This window comes from Schistocerca piceifrons, chromosome 1 (genome assembly GCF_021461385.2).
Source record: "Schistocerca piceifrons isolate TAMUIC-IGC-003096 chromosome 1, iqSchPice1.1, whole genome shotgun sequence".
In the NCBI taxonomy this organism is placed as follows: Eukaryota; Metazoa; Arthropoda; class Insecta; order Orthoptera; family Acrididae; genus Schistocerca; species Schistocerca piceifrons.
The window spans coordinates 558,627,922-558,644,683 of record NC_060138.1 but is presented as its reverse complement, the minus strand read 5'-3'; the positions used below and the strand labels follow the sequence as shown (position 1 = coordinate 558,644,683).

Below are 16,762 nucleotides of genomic sequence, written 5' to 3'. Positions count from 1 at the left end.
CCAGCATATTATCATTAGAAGTTGAGTGAAGAACTGATGTTGGAAGAGGGAGCTTGAATCATGCACAGATCTTCCAGTCAGAACACAACAAGCAGAAGCACAGTTAAGGTTTCGAGTACCACTCTTGCACACTGTTCAACTCATCCAATAAATATCACCCCTGAGTCTAGAATAATTTTCTTCTCTCAGTTCAAATCTACGAAAGAAATTGGAAACTTAATTACTTTCTAGAGAGCTAAAATCTAATTTAGCATTATTAGAATGTCAGTCAATGCTATATTAATATTTACTTCCACAAGGTAATTTGACTTTGCTTTTCCAATACAGTGACACACAAAAAAAGGGAACTCAGCAATTTTTCACTTTTTGTCATCTGTGAGTTTTCATATGTGTAATTCCCATCTACCTCTCATTTCATCTCATTTTATATCTCGATTTAAGTATTCTTTCAAATTATCAAAAATAATAGTCTACTTGCTTACTGTGGAAAATTTATTTCATGGAAGAATGTTTTCGTTTAAGTAATTTCGTTACCTGAAATACTTATTAATCATCCACTGATGTTAAGAACAGACATTCAGAGGATTTAAATGATGATCATACTTCTTTAAGAGTAACTGCATTGTAATTTCACAGATGACAGCGTATGGTAAATTTACCCCAATCAAACCAGATTACACAGTTAGTCTGTTATTACTTTCTATTTCTTATAAGGAATGTACTTTCAATTATTTACTTCTATGTACTGCAAGACAGTAAAAGAGTCATACATAATTAGTGTTGAAGCTTATAAATCTTCAGTTCTAGGAACTTTCGAATATGAAGTAAATGTTCAGTGGTCCTTGATGCTTTCATTTTTAACATTTTTCACGTCTAAACATTTATTGTAGTAGATTCTGTCAGATTCTTTATATATAAGCATAATTTTTCAATTACTGCATTGTTCATTACACTGTTGTTGTGGTCTTCAGTCCTGAGACTGGTTTGAAGCAGCTGTCCATGATACTCTATCCTGTGCAAGCTTCTTCATCTCCCAGTACTTACTGCAACCCACATCCTTCGGAATCTGCTTAGTGTATTCACCTCTTGGTCTCCCTCTACGATTTTTACCCTCCACACTGCCCTCCAATGCTAAATTTGTGATCCCCTGATGCCTCAGAACATGTCCTACCAACCGGTCCCTTCTTCTTGTCAAGATGTGCCACAAACTCCTCTTCTCCCCAATTTTGTTCAATATCTCCTCATTAGTTATGTGATCTACCCATCTAATTTTCAGCATTCTTCTGTAGCACCACATGTCGAAAGCTTCTATTCTCTTCTAGTCCAAACTATTTGTCATCCATCTTTCATTTCCCTACTTGGGTACACTCAAATACAAATACTTTCAGAAACGACTTCCTGACACTTAAATCTCTACACGATGTTAACAAATTTCTCTTCTTCAGAAACGATTTCCTTGCCATTGCTAGTCTACAGTTTATATCCTGTCTACATCGACCATCATCAGTTATTTTGCTTCCCAAATACAAAACTCCTTTACTACTTTAAGTGTCTCATATCCTAATCTAATTTCCTCAGCATCACCCAACTTAATTTGACTACATTCCATTATCCTCGTTTTGCTTTTGTTGATGTTCATCTTATATCCTCCTTTCAAGACACTGTCAATTCCGTTCAGCTGCTCTTCCAAGTCCTTTGCTGTCTCTGACAGAATTACAATGTCATCGGCAAACCTCGAAGTTTTTATTTCTTCTCCATGAATTTTAATACCTACACCAAATTTTTCTTTTGTTTCCTTTACTGCTTGCTCAATATACAGATTGAATAACATTGGGGGGAGGCTACAAACCTGTCTCACTCCCTTCCCAATCACTGCTTCCCTTTCATGTCCCTCGACTCTTATCATTGCCACCTGGTTTCTGTACAAATTGTAAATAGCCTTTCGCTCCCTAAATTTTACCCCTGCCACCTTTAGAATTTGAATGAGAGTATTCCAATCAACATTGTCAAATGCTAGAAAAGTAGGTTTGGCTTTCCTTAATCTTTCTTCTAAGATAAGTCGTAAGGTCAGTACTGCCTCACGTGTTCCAACATTTCTACGAAATCCAAACTTATCTTCCCCAAGGTCAGCTTCTACCAGTTTCTCCATTCGTCTGTAAGCAATCCGTGTTAGTATTTTGCAGCTGTGACTTATTAAATTGATAGTTCGGTAAATTTCGCATCTGTCAACACCTGCATTCTTTGGGATTGGAATTATCATATTCTTCTTGAAGTCTCGGGATATTTCGCCTGTCTCATACATCTTGCACACCAGATGGTAGAGTTTTGTCAGGACTGGCTCTCCCTAGGCCGTCAGTAGTTCTAATGGAATGTTGTCTACTCCCGGGGCCTTGTTTCGACTTAGGTCTTTCAGAGCTCTGTCAAACTCATCACGCAGTATCGTATCTCCCATTTCATCTTCATCTACATCCTCTTCCATTTCTATAATATTGATCTCAAGTACATCGCCATTATATAGACCCTGTATATACTCCTTCCACCTTTCTGCTTTCCCTTCTTTGCTCAGGACTGGGTTTCCATCAGAGCTCTTGATATTCATACAAGTGGCTCTTTTCTCCAAAGGTCTCTTTAATTTTCCTGTGGATAGTATCTATTTTGCCCCTAGTGAGATAAGCCTCTACATTCCTACATTTGTCCTCTAGCCATCCCTGCTTAGCCATTTAGCACTTCCTGTCGATCTCATTTTTGAGACGTTTGTATTCCTTTTTGCCTGCTTCATTTACTTCATTTTTATTTTCTCCTTTCATCAATTAAATTCAATATTTCTTCTGTTACCCAAGGATTTCTACTAGCCCTCGTCTTTTTATCTACTTGATCCTCTGCTGCCTTCACTACTTCATCCCTCAGAGCTACCCATTCTTCCTCTACTGTAATTCTTTCCCCCATTCCTGTCAATTGTTGCCTTATGCTCTCCCTGAAACTCTGTACAATCTCTGGTTCTTTCAGTTTATCCAGATCCCATGTCCTTAAATTCCCACCTTTTAGCAGTTCATAACCAATAGATTGTGGTCAGAGTACGCATCTGGAAATGTCTTACAATTTAAAACCTGGTTCTTAAATCTCTGTCTTACCATTATATAATCTATCTGATACCTTCTAGTATCTCCAGGATTCTTCCATGTATACAATCTTCTTTTATGATTCTTGAACCAATTTTTAGCTATGACTAAGTTATGCTCTGTGCAAAATTCTACCAGGCGGCTTCCTCTTTCATTTGTTAACCCCAATCCATATTCACCTATTATGTTTCCTACTCTCCCTTATTCGACTCTCGAATTCCAGTCACTCATGACTATTAAATTTTCATCTCCCTTACTACCTGAATAATTTCTTTTATCTCATCATACATTTCATCAATTTTCTAATCCGGTGCAGAGCAAGTTGGCATATAAACTTGTACTACTGTAGTACGCATGGGCTTTGTGTCTATCTTAGCCACAATAATGCGTTCACTATGCTGTTTCTAGTAGCTTACCCACACACCTATCTTTTTATTCATTATTAAACCTACTCCTGCATTACACCTATTTGATTTTGTATTTATATCCCTGTATTCACCTGACCAAAAGTCTTGTTCCTCCTGCCACTGAACTTCACTAATTCCCACTATATCTAACTTTAACATATCCATTTCCCTTTTTAAATTTCCTAACCGACCTGCCCAATTACGGGATCTGACATTCCACGCTCCGATCTGTAGAACGCCAGTTTTCTTTCTCCTGATAACGACGTCCTCTTGGGTAGTCCCCACCCAGAGATCCAAATGGGGGACTATTTTACCTCCAGAATATTTTACCCAAGAGGACGCCAACATCATTTAACCATACAGCAAAGCTGCATCCCTCGGGAAAAATTACGGCTGTAGATTCCCCTTGCTTTCAGCCGTTCGCAGTACCAGCACAGCAAGGCTGTTTTGGTTAGTGTTACAAGGCCAGATCAGTCAATCATCCAGGCTGTTGCACCTGCAACTACTGGAAAGTCTGCTGCCCCTCTTTAGGAACCACATGTTTGTCTGGCCTCTCAACAGATACCCCTTCATTGTGGTTGCACCTACGGTACAGCAATCCGTATTGCTGAGGCACGCAAGCCTCTCCACCAATGGCAAGGTTCATGGTTCATGGACCCTACTCCCATGAAAAGGTTACAAGAATAAAGAGAATGTTAGTGCTAACATTTAAAATATCTAGTTGGCAGCTATGAATGAAAAGTAGGAAAATGCTAATGTTTTGGAACAACAAACAAAAATTTCTGAAAAATATATTATTTAGCGAAATAGAAAAGGGATTCATGAAAAGACTGTCCATAGAAGATGTTCTATAAATGATATTTGCTTTTTGTATCATATATTTTTGTGGGCTCAGTTACTCAGTGTTCACTTCCTGAGAAAAACTTTTTAAAGATGTATGAATCTATTATTTTCTGAGAAAAGGTAACAAAAATATTTTAGTTGACATAAAAGTTCTGGGTGCAGAGTTGTAGCATGATACAAAGTAACTGTCACTGACATTTTTGCCATGGCTGCACAGGCCTTCATCTGAAATGCCACTGGAACCATGTTGATGGCTTTCAAGTTTAAACATGTTCTGACTCAACATACAGGAAGCCTATGAGCAAACAGAACCATATATGTTATATACAACTGAAACCCCTATTGCTTTATTATTACAGCCTGTAAATGAAAATTGATCGAATTGCATAACATAGTTCAGCACAGGGAACGCAATAAAACAAAAACTCATTTGCCACGGGAATAATCCACATCAAAATTAACAGTGAATCAGAGGCAGTCAGTGGTTACAGTAAGCCAGTTGCACAACGAAAATGTGAAGAGTGATGTAAGACTGGTTTAGCATAGCAAATGCATTGGCACTATTGTCAGTAAATTTTGCTGCATTTTCCATTCTTGGTGAATGGCTGCTCCTGTCCCTTACCGTTCCCTGAAATGAAATTATTTAAAGAAACGAATGGATTATAATGTATTCAGGTTTTTTCCAATTATCTGTCAAGACTTTCTTGTTGCTTAATGTGTGAAAAACCTGCTCAAATATTGATGTAACGCTACACCATTTTCTGTTTTATATTTGAAAATGCGCTGTTCGGATGCTGATAGGAGTAAACCATATAGTTTTCAAATTCCAAATTTCGGAATTTAATATGTGTGTATTACCTGCATTAAGAAAGAATAGACTAATATGTAAGATATATTGAATACTTGGAATAAAATGTAATGTATTACTGCCATCAACTACGTTTGAATGTCGTTATTCTGTTGAGCAATCCTACGTTGAAGTTACCTCTGTTTCACGTTTTTCCGATAATCCAGCTCACATGAAATGACATTGTTTCTTCCTTGTGGACAGCATGATGCTTCTCAGTTACAGCCATGGCATATCGGATTTACTACAAATGTAAGGTAAAGACCTTTATTTTTGACTCGCATCACTCTTCCAGTTGACTGTAAGTTTGAGCCTGTTATCGTCTTGATTTTCCTGTTTAATGGTAACTTCTACAGTTTTGGAAGTCTTTGAGACCTGTTTTATTAAGAAGGCAATTGTTATGATTCCTGAAAAATGCACTCTCATATCCCATCCCTGTTTCTCAACTTATCTTAAGACTATGCATACTAGAACATATATATTCAATAATTAGAAAACAAATCTGATATTGCAATTAGATGACACGCAGTTACATTATTCATTTATACTTTTCACAACACTGCATCTGAGTTTTGGAAGTCTTTGAGACCTGTTTTATTAAGAAGGCAATTGTTATGATTCCTGAAAAATGCACTCTCATATCCCATCCCTGTTTCTCAACTTATCTTAAGACTATGCATACTAGAACATATATATTCAATAATTAGAAAACAAATCTGATATTGCAATTAGATGACACGCAGTTACATTATTCATTTATACATTTCACAACACTGCATCTGAGATGTGCTGAATCAGAGCATTATATACTTGTCACCTTGTGTGATGTAATAAATTTTGTCAATTTTAATAGAAGTTTCTGTTTTGGAGCTGAATTTTTCGAACATCAATAAATGTTTGTTTTGCCTCTCATACATCAAATGTTATTTGCTGTTAAACTCTATATGGTCCCTGAGGAGTTAATAAAATAAATTTTATTAAGTAATGGACACCTGTCTGAACCAAAGTACATAATCTGTAGACTTTATGTTGATGATTCTTAAGGATGATTTTTTCTGAAAAGAGCTGCTAGTTGAAATAAGGTTAAACTTTCTATAACCTAATTCATATGGAATAAATATACTAGGAAGCAGTAGCTACTATACCAAACCACATGAGCAGAATTCTGTAGGATGGCTTGGAAATCATGCAAAAAATATTGTTCTACTTAATTTTGTGTGCAGTAAAATGCTCTTAAACAGTTGGGCCTAAAACATATCAAGAGAATTGTCTTGTATTATGTAAATTCGAAAACATTATTATTTTACTGCAGCTACTGGAGATAACGCTCTGAATAGAGTATGAATCAGTAAAACGGAAACCAATTGAAAGTCATATGTGTGATTACAACAGCTTTAGGGCAAATTATGTAGACTATCTTTTGTTAAGAAATTCACTTTTTCACTATTTTACTCACAGATGGATATTCTTCTTCGATATTTAATACTCTTCATCCTATTATGTAACAAAAATTTAAACGACAGCATCCAAACATAAACGTTAACACACATTATCTCTGTTTGCAGGTGAGTTGCCAGCCGCCATGCTGGACAGTGGAGCGCAAGGAACTGTGCCAGAAATATTCTGGTTATGGATGGTGGTATCACTTAGTCTTCTGAACTGACAACCGTCACTACTCCAATGCCTAAAAGCAAATTACGACGTAACAGTTCCCAACATTGGTATAGACACTAAAGATATGTGTACCGTATAAGAAGGCGACACACGTTTATAAGAGAAACAGTTCTTCGGTGAGAACTATTAGTACACAATATATTTTTATCAATAAGCAGAGTATTTTTGTAGCAAAAATACATTAAGCAGTATGAAAGTATTGAAATGAATATGAAAACACTGTAATAACCCAGAAATCCTGGAATAAAATATTTGTTATTACCAAGTATCAATTTAACATCACAATTATACAAAAGTCATTGCAATAGATTAATATGTAAGTTTATTTATTGGAGATGGTACCAAAATACAGTGTTCATATTTTGTACAACATACATTAGACTGCCTAGATTATTTAAAAAACCCAAATCAATTAAAATAGTTTAAAACTTTTCCTAATCATTATTTAGCATTTTTTTATCTTGTTACTATAATTCTGAACGTGGAAGTGACATGGTAGTTTATATTGTTTCCTTTCATAGTCCACTATCACTGTCGCTTAACATCAACCTCGTTCTTAGTTCCTGAATCTAGTTTCTGTATTTTCAGCATTTTGTGGTATATTCTTCCCCCATTTCACACATGAAAGGAATTGGAAGAAGCCGTACTATCTGGCACAATAGGAACTGTACCTCTGCTACACACTTCACATTGGTCTGAAGAGTATGTATGCAGTTGCAGATTTATATATACGAAGATAGACGTCCCTGAATTATTTCAGCCTAATTTTGGCCTTGAAGATTTATCTTTATGATTAATGGCTCTCTTGTACAGGTAACCATATGTAGTAAGAAACTTTTTATTGGCAATGTGTAAGAGGAACTGTTTCTCTGTGCCAACATTTGCATCTCACAGTAGCACTTACAACTTAAATCCTAAATCATTAGTGGGATGTATTCCAATTTCTGTCTTGATGTACTGTTTTTATCCTCTACAGCTCTCTAGACTACCATGGACATTACTCTCTGATGTATTAGCAGACGTCCTATCATCCTGTTCCTCCTCCTTTCCAGTGATTTCCACTCGAGGTGTGATCGAAAATAACGGGAATTTTTTAATTTCAAATACTTCGTACATTCGATTTTAAAATATTTTTTTGTGTTGTTGGTACACACGTTCCCGAAAAATGTTCACTTATTCAGCTGTTTTCATTATTTGGTTTATTACTGACAGTCGAAAAGGTTACACGTGTTTTCGAGTATTTCGAATTTTTACTTTCGGAAAAGATTGGTCAAAGAATACGCATTAAATTTAGCTTCAAAAACGGAATTAAGTGCAGCACCGCATTCTAAATGTTAACTGTGGCTTTTGGCGAATCTACTGTGAGTACGACAACGGCTTACGAGTGGTACAAACGTTTCAAAGAGGGTGGACTCGACCTTAGAGATGACGATCGCCTTTACGCCCTAAGACATCAACTAATGATGACAATTAGGAAAAACTAAAGAAACTTTTTCTGGAAAATTGGCAAATTAATATCAGAGAGGTTAATGATGATACTGGCATATTCTATGGCTTACGCCAAGCACTTTTTTCCTTTGGTCATGAAACGTGTAGCAGCAGAGTCTTCTCCTGAAGTTGTTGAATTCGACCAAAAATGATGTAGCTGAACGATATCGCTCAGGAATTTCTGAACGAAGTCGAAACGATCAAGAACTTCTAAAGAAGGATATGTCAGGTGAAACGTGGGCATATGGGTTTTACGTCAAAACCAAGGTCCAGTCGTCCCAACGGAAACTGCCTGAAGAGGCAAGACCAAAAGAAAAATTCATAACATTCGAACACATGTGAAGGTTCTTCTCATTGGAATAGTGCACCATGACTTTCTGCCTTACGGTGAATAACGAATACTACTTCGAAGTCATGCGTCACTTGCGTGAAATAATGCGGAGAAAACGATCATAATTGGGGTAAACAGGACTCATGGAAACCGCATCACGATAATTCTCTCTCTCACGCCTCCATGCTTGGTCGTGATTTTTTGAAACAAAACCTTTAAGCTGTCTCAGATACCGTATTCATCGGACATGGCACCCTGCGACTGCTTTCTACCACCGAGGCTGAAGGAAACTATGGAAGGACGTTCTTTAGCCATCACTGCCGAGGTAAAAACAAAAGCGCTGAAGGAACTGAGCACCATAACGAAAACCGACTTCAAGAAGTGCTTCGAAGATTTGGAGACGCCCTAGTACAAGTGTATGCTAACTGAGAGAAATAACTCTGAAGCGGACATAGTCGATGTTGCTGAATATATGAAGGTCATTCAGGAAAAAACAAAATTACAATTATTTTTTGATCACACCTCGTATTCCGTTTGTCGTCGATTCTGCGGAGAACCTCCACATTCCTTATGCCGACAGTCCACCAAATTTTCGACATCTTTCAGCAATATCACGCCTCAAATACTTCGGTTCTCTTTTGTTCCGGTTTTCCCACTGTCTACTATGTCCCCCTACTATACAATCCTGTGCTTCAAACGTATATTCTCAGAAATCTGTTCCTCAAATTAAGGCTTATGTTTGATGCTAGAAAGACACTTCTTGGCCAGGAATGCCTTTCTGGCCAGTCCTAGTCTGCTTTTGATGTCCTCCTTGCTCCGTCCATCGTTGTTTATTTTGCTGCCTTGATAACAGAATTCCTTAACTTCATCTACTTCGTAATCCCCAGTTCTGATGTTAAATTTCTCGACGTTCTAATTTCTGCTACTTCTCATTATTTTCGCGTTTCTTCCAATTACTCTGTGTCCACATTCTGTACTCGCTTAACCATTCCATTCAGCAGACCCTGTAATTGTTCTTCAATTGCATTGACGATAACATTGTCATCAGGAAATATTTTCATTGATACCCTTTCACCTTGACTTTTAACCCCGATCTAGAATCTTTCTTTTATTTCTGTCATTCCTTATTCGATGTATGGATCGAGCAATAGGGGCGAAAAGTTACATCTCTGTCTGAACTGTTTTTAATCCGTGCCCTTCGTTCTTGAGCTTCCACTCTTATTCCCCCATTTTGATTCTTGTTGATATTATATATGATCCACCGTTGCTATAGCTTATCCTTATTTATCTCAGAACCCCAAACATGTTGCACCATTTGAAAATGTCGAATGCTTTTTCCAGGTCGACAAATCCTATGAACATTAGTTGATTTTTCTCCAATCTGGCTTCCATAAACAACCAAGACGTCACAACTACCTCCCTGATGCCTTTACCTTTCCTAAAGCCAAAGTGATCATCTAACACGTTATCAATTTTCTTCTCTATTATTCTATAAATTATTCCTATCAGCAACTTGGATCTATGAGTTGTTAAGCTAATTGTGCGATAATCCTCATACTTGTACCTCCTGCGACCTTCGGCATTGTGTGATGATGTTTTTTTCTAAAATCTGGTGGTACATCGCCAGTATCATGCACGCTACACAGAAAAAGCAATAATCGTTTTATTGACACTACTCCAAATGATTTTAGAAAATGTGCGTTATTTGATATTAAGTCTTCGAGAGCTCTTTCGGATCCTGATTTATAACTTCATCCTCAGTCTCTTTCCGAACGCCTTCTGTTTCTTCTAACACGTGAAAAGACAGGCTCTCCTCCACATAGGATCTCCCAATGTACTCTTTGCCCCTACCTGCTCTATTCTCCCCATTTAACAGTTAATTTCCTTAGCACCCTGGTGTTAAAGCCCTTTATTTTAATTTGACCAAATTTTGTTTTGACTTTCCTGCATACTGAGTCAATCTTTCCGAAAAATCATTTCATTTTTTGATTTCTTCACATTTTTCATGCCGCCATTTCGCCTTAGCTTCCCTGCGTTTCCTACTTATTTCATTCCTAAGTGACTTGTATTTCTGTATTCCTGAATTTCCCTGCACTTTTTTATACATCCCTCCTTTGTCGATCAGCTGCAATATTTCTTCTATTATCCATGGTTTCTTCATAGTTACCGTCTTTAATCGTATGTTTCTCTTTTTATCTTCTGTGTTTGACCTCTTCAAGGAAGTCCAGCCCCTTTCACCTGAGCTGTCTACTAAGCTATTCGTTATCGTATATCTGTAGCCCTATAGAGGTTCAAGCGTATCTCTTCATTTCTTAGTATTTCCATATCCTAATTCTTTGCACAGTGATTCTTCCTAACCAGACTCTTAGTCTTTAGCCCAATCCTCATCATTATTGAACTGTGATCTGGGTCTATATCTGCTCCTGGGTGTGCCTTATAATCTAACATGTGATTCCGGAATCTCTGCCAGGCAATGATATAACCTTAGAGAAATCTTCCATATCTCCTGGCCTTTTCTAAATATACGTTCTCCTCTTGCACTTGTTGAACAGAGTGTTCACTATAATAACTGAAATTTATTACAGAACTCATTCCCACTGTCAAGTTCTTATTCTCCCGTAGCACTTTCTTCTACTCGTTCCCCTACAATCGCATTCCATTGGCCTATGACTTTTAAATTTTTATCTCAGTTTACTTACTGAATTACCGTTTTAATATCCTCATATACTTTGTCTCCTCATCGTCTGCTTGCAGTGTGGGCATGTATACAGGAACTATTCTTGTCGGTACTGGTTTTGCTGTCGATTCTAACGAGAAACAATACTGTCACTGAACTGTTCAAGGTAACTCACTCTCTACCTACCTTCCTACTCATAACGTATCTAACTGCAGCTGTAACATTTTATGCTGCTGCTGTTCACATTAAATGGACCAGAGATCCGTATCTTTCTTTTATTTCACTTCACTTACGCCCACTGTATCTAGATTGAGCTTTAGTATTTCCTTTTTCATGTTTTCTGTCAACAGTAGCGACTGAAAAGTAGAGAATAATTACAGCTGAACGTCTATAATTTGTAGAGGAATACACATGATTTTAAAATATGACAAAAAGTGGACGTATTTCCAAGGGTATGTATGAGACTACAATTGGTAGAGAAGTCATTTTAAGAAAACCTTACCCACACGCCAGCACGTTACCAGTAACCGATGTGAACAAGCAGTTACTACCAGAAAATGCTTGAATTACTTCCAGCATCAATCTTTCAGTGTGTGGTAGGGAGTGTCAATTACACATATTTGTTTGGATGGCTACTTCTAGCAGTATTGGTGTTTCCTCATGAGCTAAACATCTCATTCAACTAAGAGATTGTGTTTCAGAATAATGAGTTCAGAAATAAAGGTGAGCCTTGTTACACATAGTGTAAGGCACAGCATAGAGATTACGACAAAACTGCTGGGAATGTATAGAACAACATATTATTTAGAACGTCGATAATACGAAATAAATGTCCAGAGAGTGAAAGTTAACAGTATAGGTATCTGTCACAGTGTCTGAGAAAAAAATAGTATGGAGGTGAAATGCTCGTGGAAAGCTAGGATGAATACCTCAGTAAGAATGCAGTTCTGAAATGAAGACGAAAACGCCAAAGTAAGGACATATCAGATACTAAATAGGTAGGGAAATGATTTATAACGAAACATTCCCAGAATGTTTTTACTTGTTTGATTACTTCACGGAATACAGTAAGAATAACATGTTTCGTAAGAGATTATTTCAGTTTCCTTCCATGCACGACCTGAGCAAATAATAGAACATTGTTAGTCTTCAAAACTACCCATACAGTTTGCGAACATATTCCATTAGACACATCTATAAAACTTTTAGAAAGCGTAATATTCCATAGTTTTCTGTCTTTAACATGATTCTGTTTTCAGGACACAAATAATAACATACACCTCAGAAGGGTGGTATCGTCCCTTTCCGGAATGTGTTAAACATGCATGTGAAGTTACCACGATAACCGATACGACACACCATTAATATCACAAGAGTATTTTCAAATATGTACCTATTTCATCATTTCCCATTGTCGCATGTGGTGTGACGGTAAACTGTCGACTTAGCGCTAGAAGAAATGTTGACAGTCTTGACTGTCTAACAACGACGAAGTTCCATGACTTGTCGAGCAACATGGGAGAAATAAGGGAGTCGACATTTAGTTCGCGGAAGAGAAACATCAGTGAAAGAGAAGCTGTGAAGGAGAATCATGACTCATGCCGTGATACTGCAGGAAGAACATCACTCGTAACCGACGACAAATGAAGCCTTGCCTCCCGCCGCAGTTTCCATTTTACATTACAGTTAAAAGTTTCAACCCAATGGTGGTTGAAACGGGATGCTTTTTTTCCACTAGATTCCTGGATCGTAAGAAGCAAATAATAATTTGGTAACCATGATACATAAGCACGATTTTTTTTCGCCACAGATTCCTCTCTTGCCCTAACCTCTATCTCATACACTTGCAGACTTCACCCTTCGTTTTCAGTTATTTGTTCGATGTAGTCGAAACTGAGTTATCCTCGATAGGGTTTACTCTCTACAGTTCCCTCAAATACGAACAACAAATATCCTATCATTCTGTCCATTCTCCTTGTCTTTCCCAAATGTTCCCGTCTTCACTGACTCTGCGGAGAACCTTCTCGTTCCTTACCTTACCAGTCTAGTTAAGCTACAAATCTGATATTCTTGTAGATAAACGAACTTTGAAATATGAGAGAATTTACAGGCTCAACGAAAGCGATATCATGTCCACTATTTTTCCCTTCCACGAAATTTTTTGTCATTCTGTGTCTCATGAGAGCTGAGCAGCCTTTTGTAGAAAAAACATCTTTACTCATATATTTCTTTAGACTAGGAATAGGGCTGGAGGACTATATAGTCGGTCCCACAACCTACACGTGTTTAATTCTGTATTGCGTTGATATTATCAGTATCAGTCTCTCTGTGACATAATGGAAGATAATCTGTCTTTACTTCCTATAAAGTAGTAGTAGTAGTAGTAGTAGTAGTAGTAGTAGTAGACAACATTCCATTAGAACTACTGATGGCCATGGGAGAGCCAGTCATGACAAAACTCTACCATCTGGTGGGCAAGATGTATGAGACAGGCGAAATACCCTCAGACTTCAAGAAGAATATTACAATTCCAAACCCAAAGAAAGCAGGTGCTGACAGATGTGAAAATTACCGAACAATCAGTTTAATAAGTCACGGATGCAAAATACTGACGCGAATTCATTATAGACGAATGGAAAAACAGGTAGAAGCCGACCACGGGGAAGATCAGTTAGGATTCCGTAGAAGTGTAGGAACACGTGAGGCAATACTGACCCTACGACTTATCTTAGAAGCTAGATTAAGGAAAGGCAAACCTACGTTTCTAGCATTTGTAGACATAGAAAAAGCTTTTGACAATGTTGACTGGAATACTCCATTTCAAATTCTGAAGGTGGCACGGGTAAAATACAGGGAGCGAAAGCCTGTTTACAATTTGTACAGAAACCAGATGACAGGTATAAGAGTTGAGGGATATGATAGGGAAGCTGTGGTTGGAAAGGGAGTGAGACAGAGTTGTAGCCTCTCCCCAATGTTATTCAATCTGTACATTGAGCAAGCAGTGAAGGAAAGAAAAGAAAAATTCGGAATTGGTATTAAAATCCATGGAGAAGAAATAAAAACTTTGAGATTCACCGATGACATTGTAATTCTGTCAGAGACAGCAAAGGACTTAGAAGAGCAGTTGAATGGAATGGATAGTGTCTTGAAAGGAGGATGTAAGATGAACATCAACAAAAGCAAAACGAGGATAATGGAATGTAGTCGAATTAAGTCGGGTGATGCTGAGGGTATCAGATTAGTAAATGAGACATTTAATGTAGTAAAGGAGTTTTGCTATTTGGGGAGTGAAATAACTGATGATGGTCGAAGTAGAGAGGATATAAAATGCAGACTGTGCAATGGCAAGGAAAGCGTTTCTGAAGAAGAGAAATTTGTTAACATCGAGTATAGATTTAAGTGTCAGGAAGTCGTTTCTGAAAGTTTTTGTATGGAGTGTAGCCATGTATGGAAGTGAAACATGGACGATAACTAGTTTGGACAAGAAGAGAATAGAAGCTTTCGAAATGTGGTGCTATAGAAGAATGCTAAAGATTAGATGGGTAGATCTTATATCTAATGAGGAGGTATTCAATAGGAATTGGGAGAAGAGAAGTTTGTGGCATTTCTTGACTAGAAGGGATCGGTTGGTAGGTCATGTTCTGAGGCATCAAGGGATCACAAATTTAGTATTGGAGGGCAGCGTGGAGCGTAAAAATCGTAGAGGGGAGACCAAGAGATTAATACACTAAGCAGATTCAGAAGGATGTAGGTTGCAGTAGGTACTGGGAGATGAAGGAGCTTGCACAGGATAGAGTAGCATGGAGAGCTGCATCAAACCAGTCTCAGGACTGAAGACCACAACAACAACACTTCCTATAAGACGTCTGTTATGTCCTAATTTGTGTCAATATTGGCATTTTTGTACACACAAATATCTACTTAGTTCTTTTGCCAAGAACACTGTTTTAAGTACGTTTCTCTTAATCTATCCTCATTCTTTCTACTATCATTCTTTCTCCCCCCCAACGCTCATACCAGGGCCACAATATCGGATCGGATTATACATTCGATACAGTTTCATGTAACGTAACATGATAATGCATATATCCGCTATTAATGGCGAAAGTCGTTGTTGCAATAGTCGTTGCAGTTTGGTAGCAGAAAAATGAACTGTGCTGATATCACTTAGTCACTTTCCAAAGAGAACTTACGGTAACACACTTATTATCTTAACATCTAGACGATGATGACAATTAGTTTTCGTAGTTAATACACTAGAGCAAAAAATTATTGCTTTTAAGTGCAGAAAGAAGGCCGTATCTCAATGACGAAACATCGAAAGGTACAACATCGAAAGATACCATAGGATGTTTGAGTTCTATGTCTGCAAAAGTGTGAGAGATTTATGAATGGCACTAGATTAGTCAGCTACAGAAAGTCATTACATTGTGTAACTGATGAACTGTAGTATAAGAACTTAAGAAGAATGTGATCCTTGCTAAAAGTATATGTAATATTTATTAAGTATAAACAATTTTGCAGAACGGTGGATTGCTTCAGTTCAAAACTTTTGCCAAGGTTTTTTTTTCTCGTTTATGTCTGCTGTGCTGAAAGTAGGCAGTTTAGGTTCTTATATTGGTAATGCCACCGCCACATAGCGCTCTGTATGGAAATCACTGGCTGTGCTGCGTGCAGTCTGTGGCTGGTTTGCATTGTTGTTGGCTATTGTAGTGTTGGGCAGTTGGCTGTTAACAGCGCGTAGCGTTGCGCAGTTGGAGGTGAGCCGCTAGCAGTGGTGGAAGTGGGGAGAGAGCGGACGATCAGGACGTGTGTCCATCAGAAAGAGTAAATTTGTATAATTGGATGTCGTGAACTGCTATATATATTATGACCTTTGAACACTATTAAGATAAATACATTGTTTGTTCTCTATTAAAATCTTTCATTTGCTAACTGTGCCTATCAGTAGTTTGTATCTTTTATTTAGCTGGCAGTAGTGGCGCTCTCTGTATTGCAGCAGCTCGAGTAACGAAGATTTTTGTTAGGTAAGGGATTTGTGAAACGTATAGCTTAATGTTAGTCAGGGCCATTCTTTTGTAGGGATTTTTGAAAGTCAGATTGCGTTGCGCTAAAAATATTGTGTGTCAGTTTAAGCACTGTCATGTATAATTTTTCCAAGGGGACGTTTCAGTCTGAAATTAAGGTTTTTTCATAGTCACAATGTAAAATTACAGTAATTAAAAGAATCATCTGAATAATAGGTGGTGGGATGGACAATGAGCGAGCCTATGTTGCCCATATCCTTTATGATTCCACAGGAAAGTATCGTTTCGGAACAATAAGTGGTCCTAGACGTTTAAATGCTTACGACAGGATAGATTTTCGGAAACACAC

General features: G+C 37.6%; 1 protein-coding gene across 1 annotated transcript in view; it reads left to right on the top strand.

Annotated features, from left to right (window-relative positions):
- The window catches only part of LOC124794752 (zwei Ig domain protein zig-8-like), a 134,755-nt gene extending 127,630 nt beyond the window's left edge, over window positions 1-7,125 (top strand). Inside the window, exon 6 of the mRNA XM_047258370.1 lies at window positions 6,782-7,125. Within this exon, the coding sequence (XP_047114326.1) occupies window positions 6,782-6,879 (98 nt within the window). The 3' untranslated portion in view covers window positions 6,880-7,125. The remainder of the gene's footprint in view (window positions 1-6,781) is intronic.
- The last annotated feature ends 9,637 nt before the right edge of the window (window positions 7,126-16,762 follow it).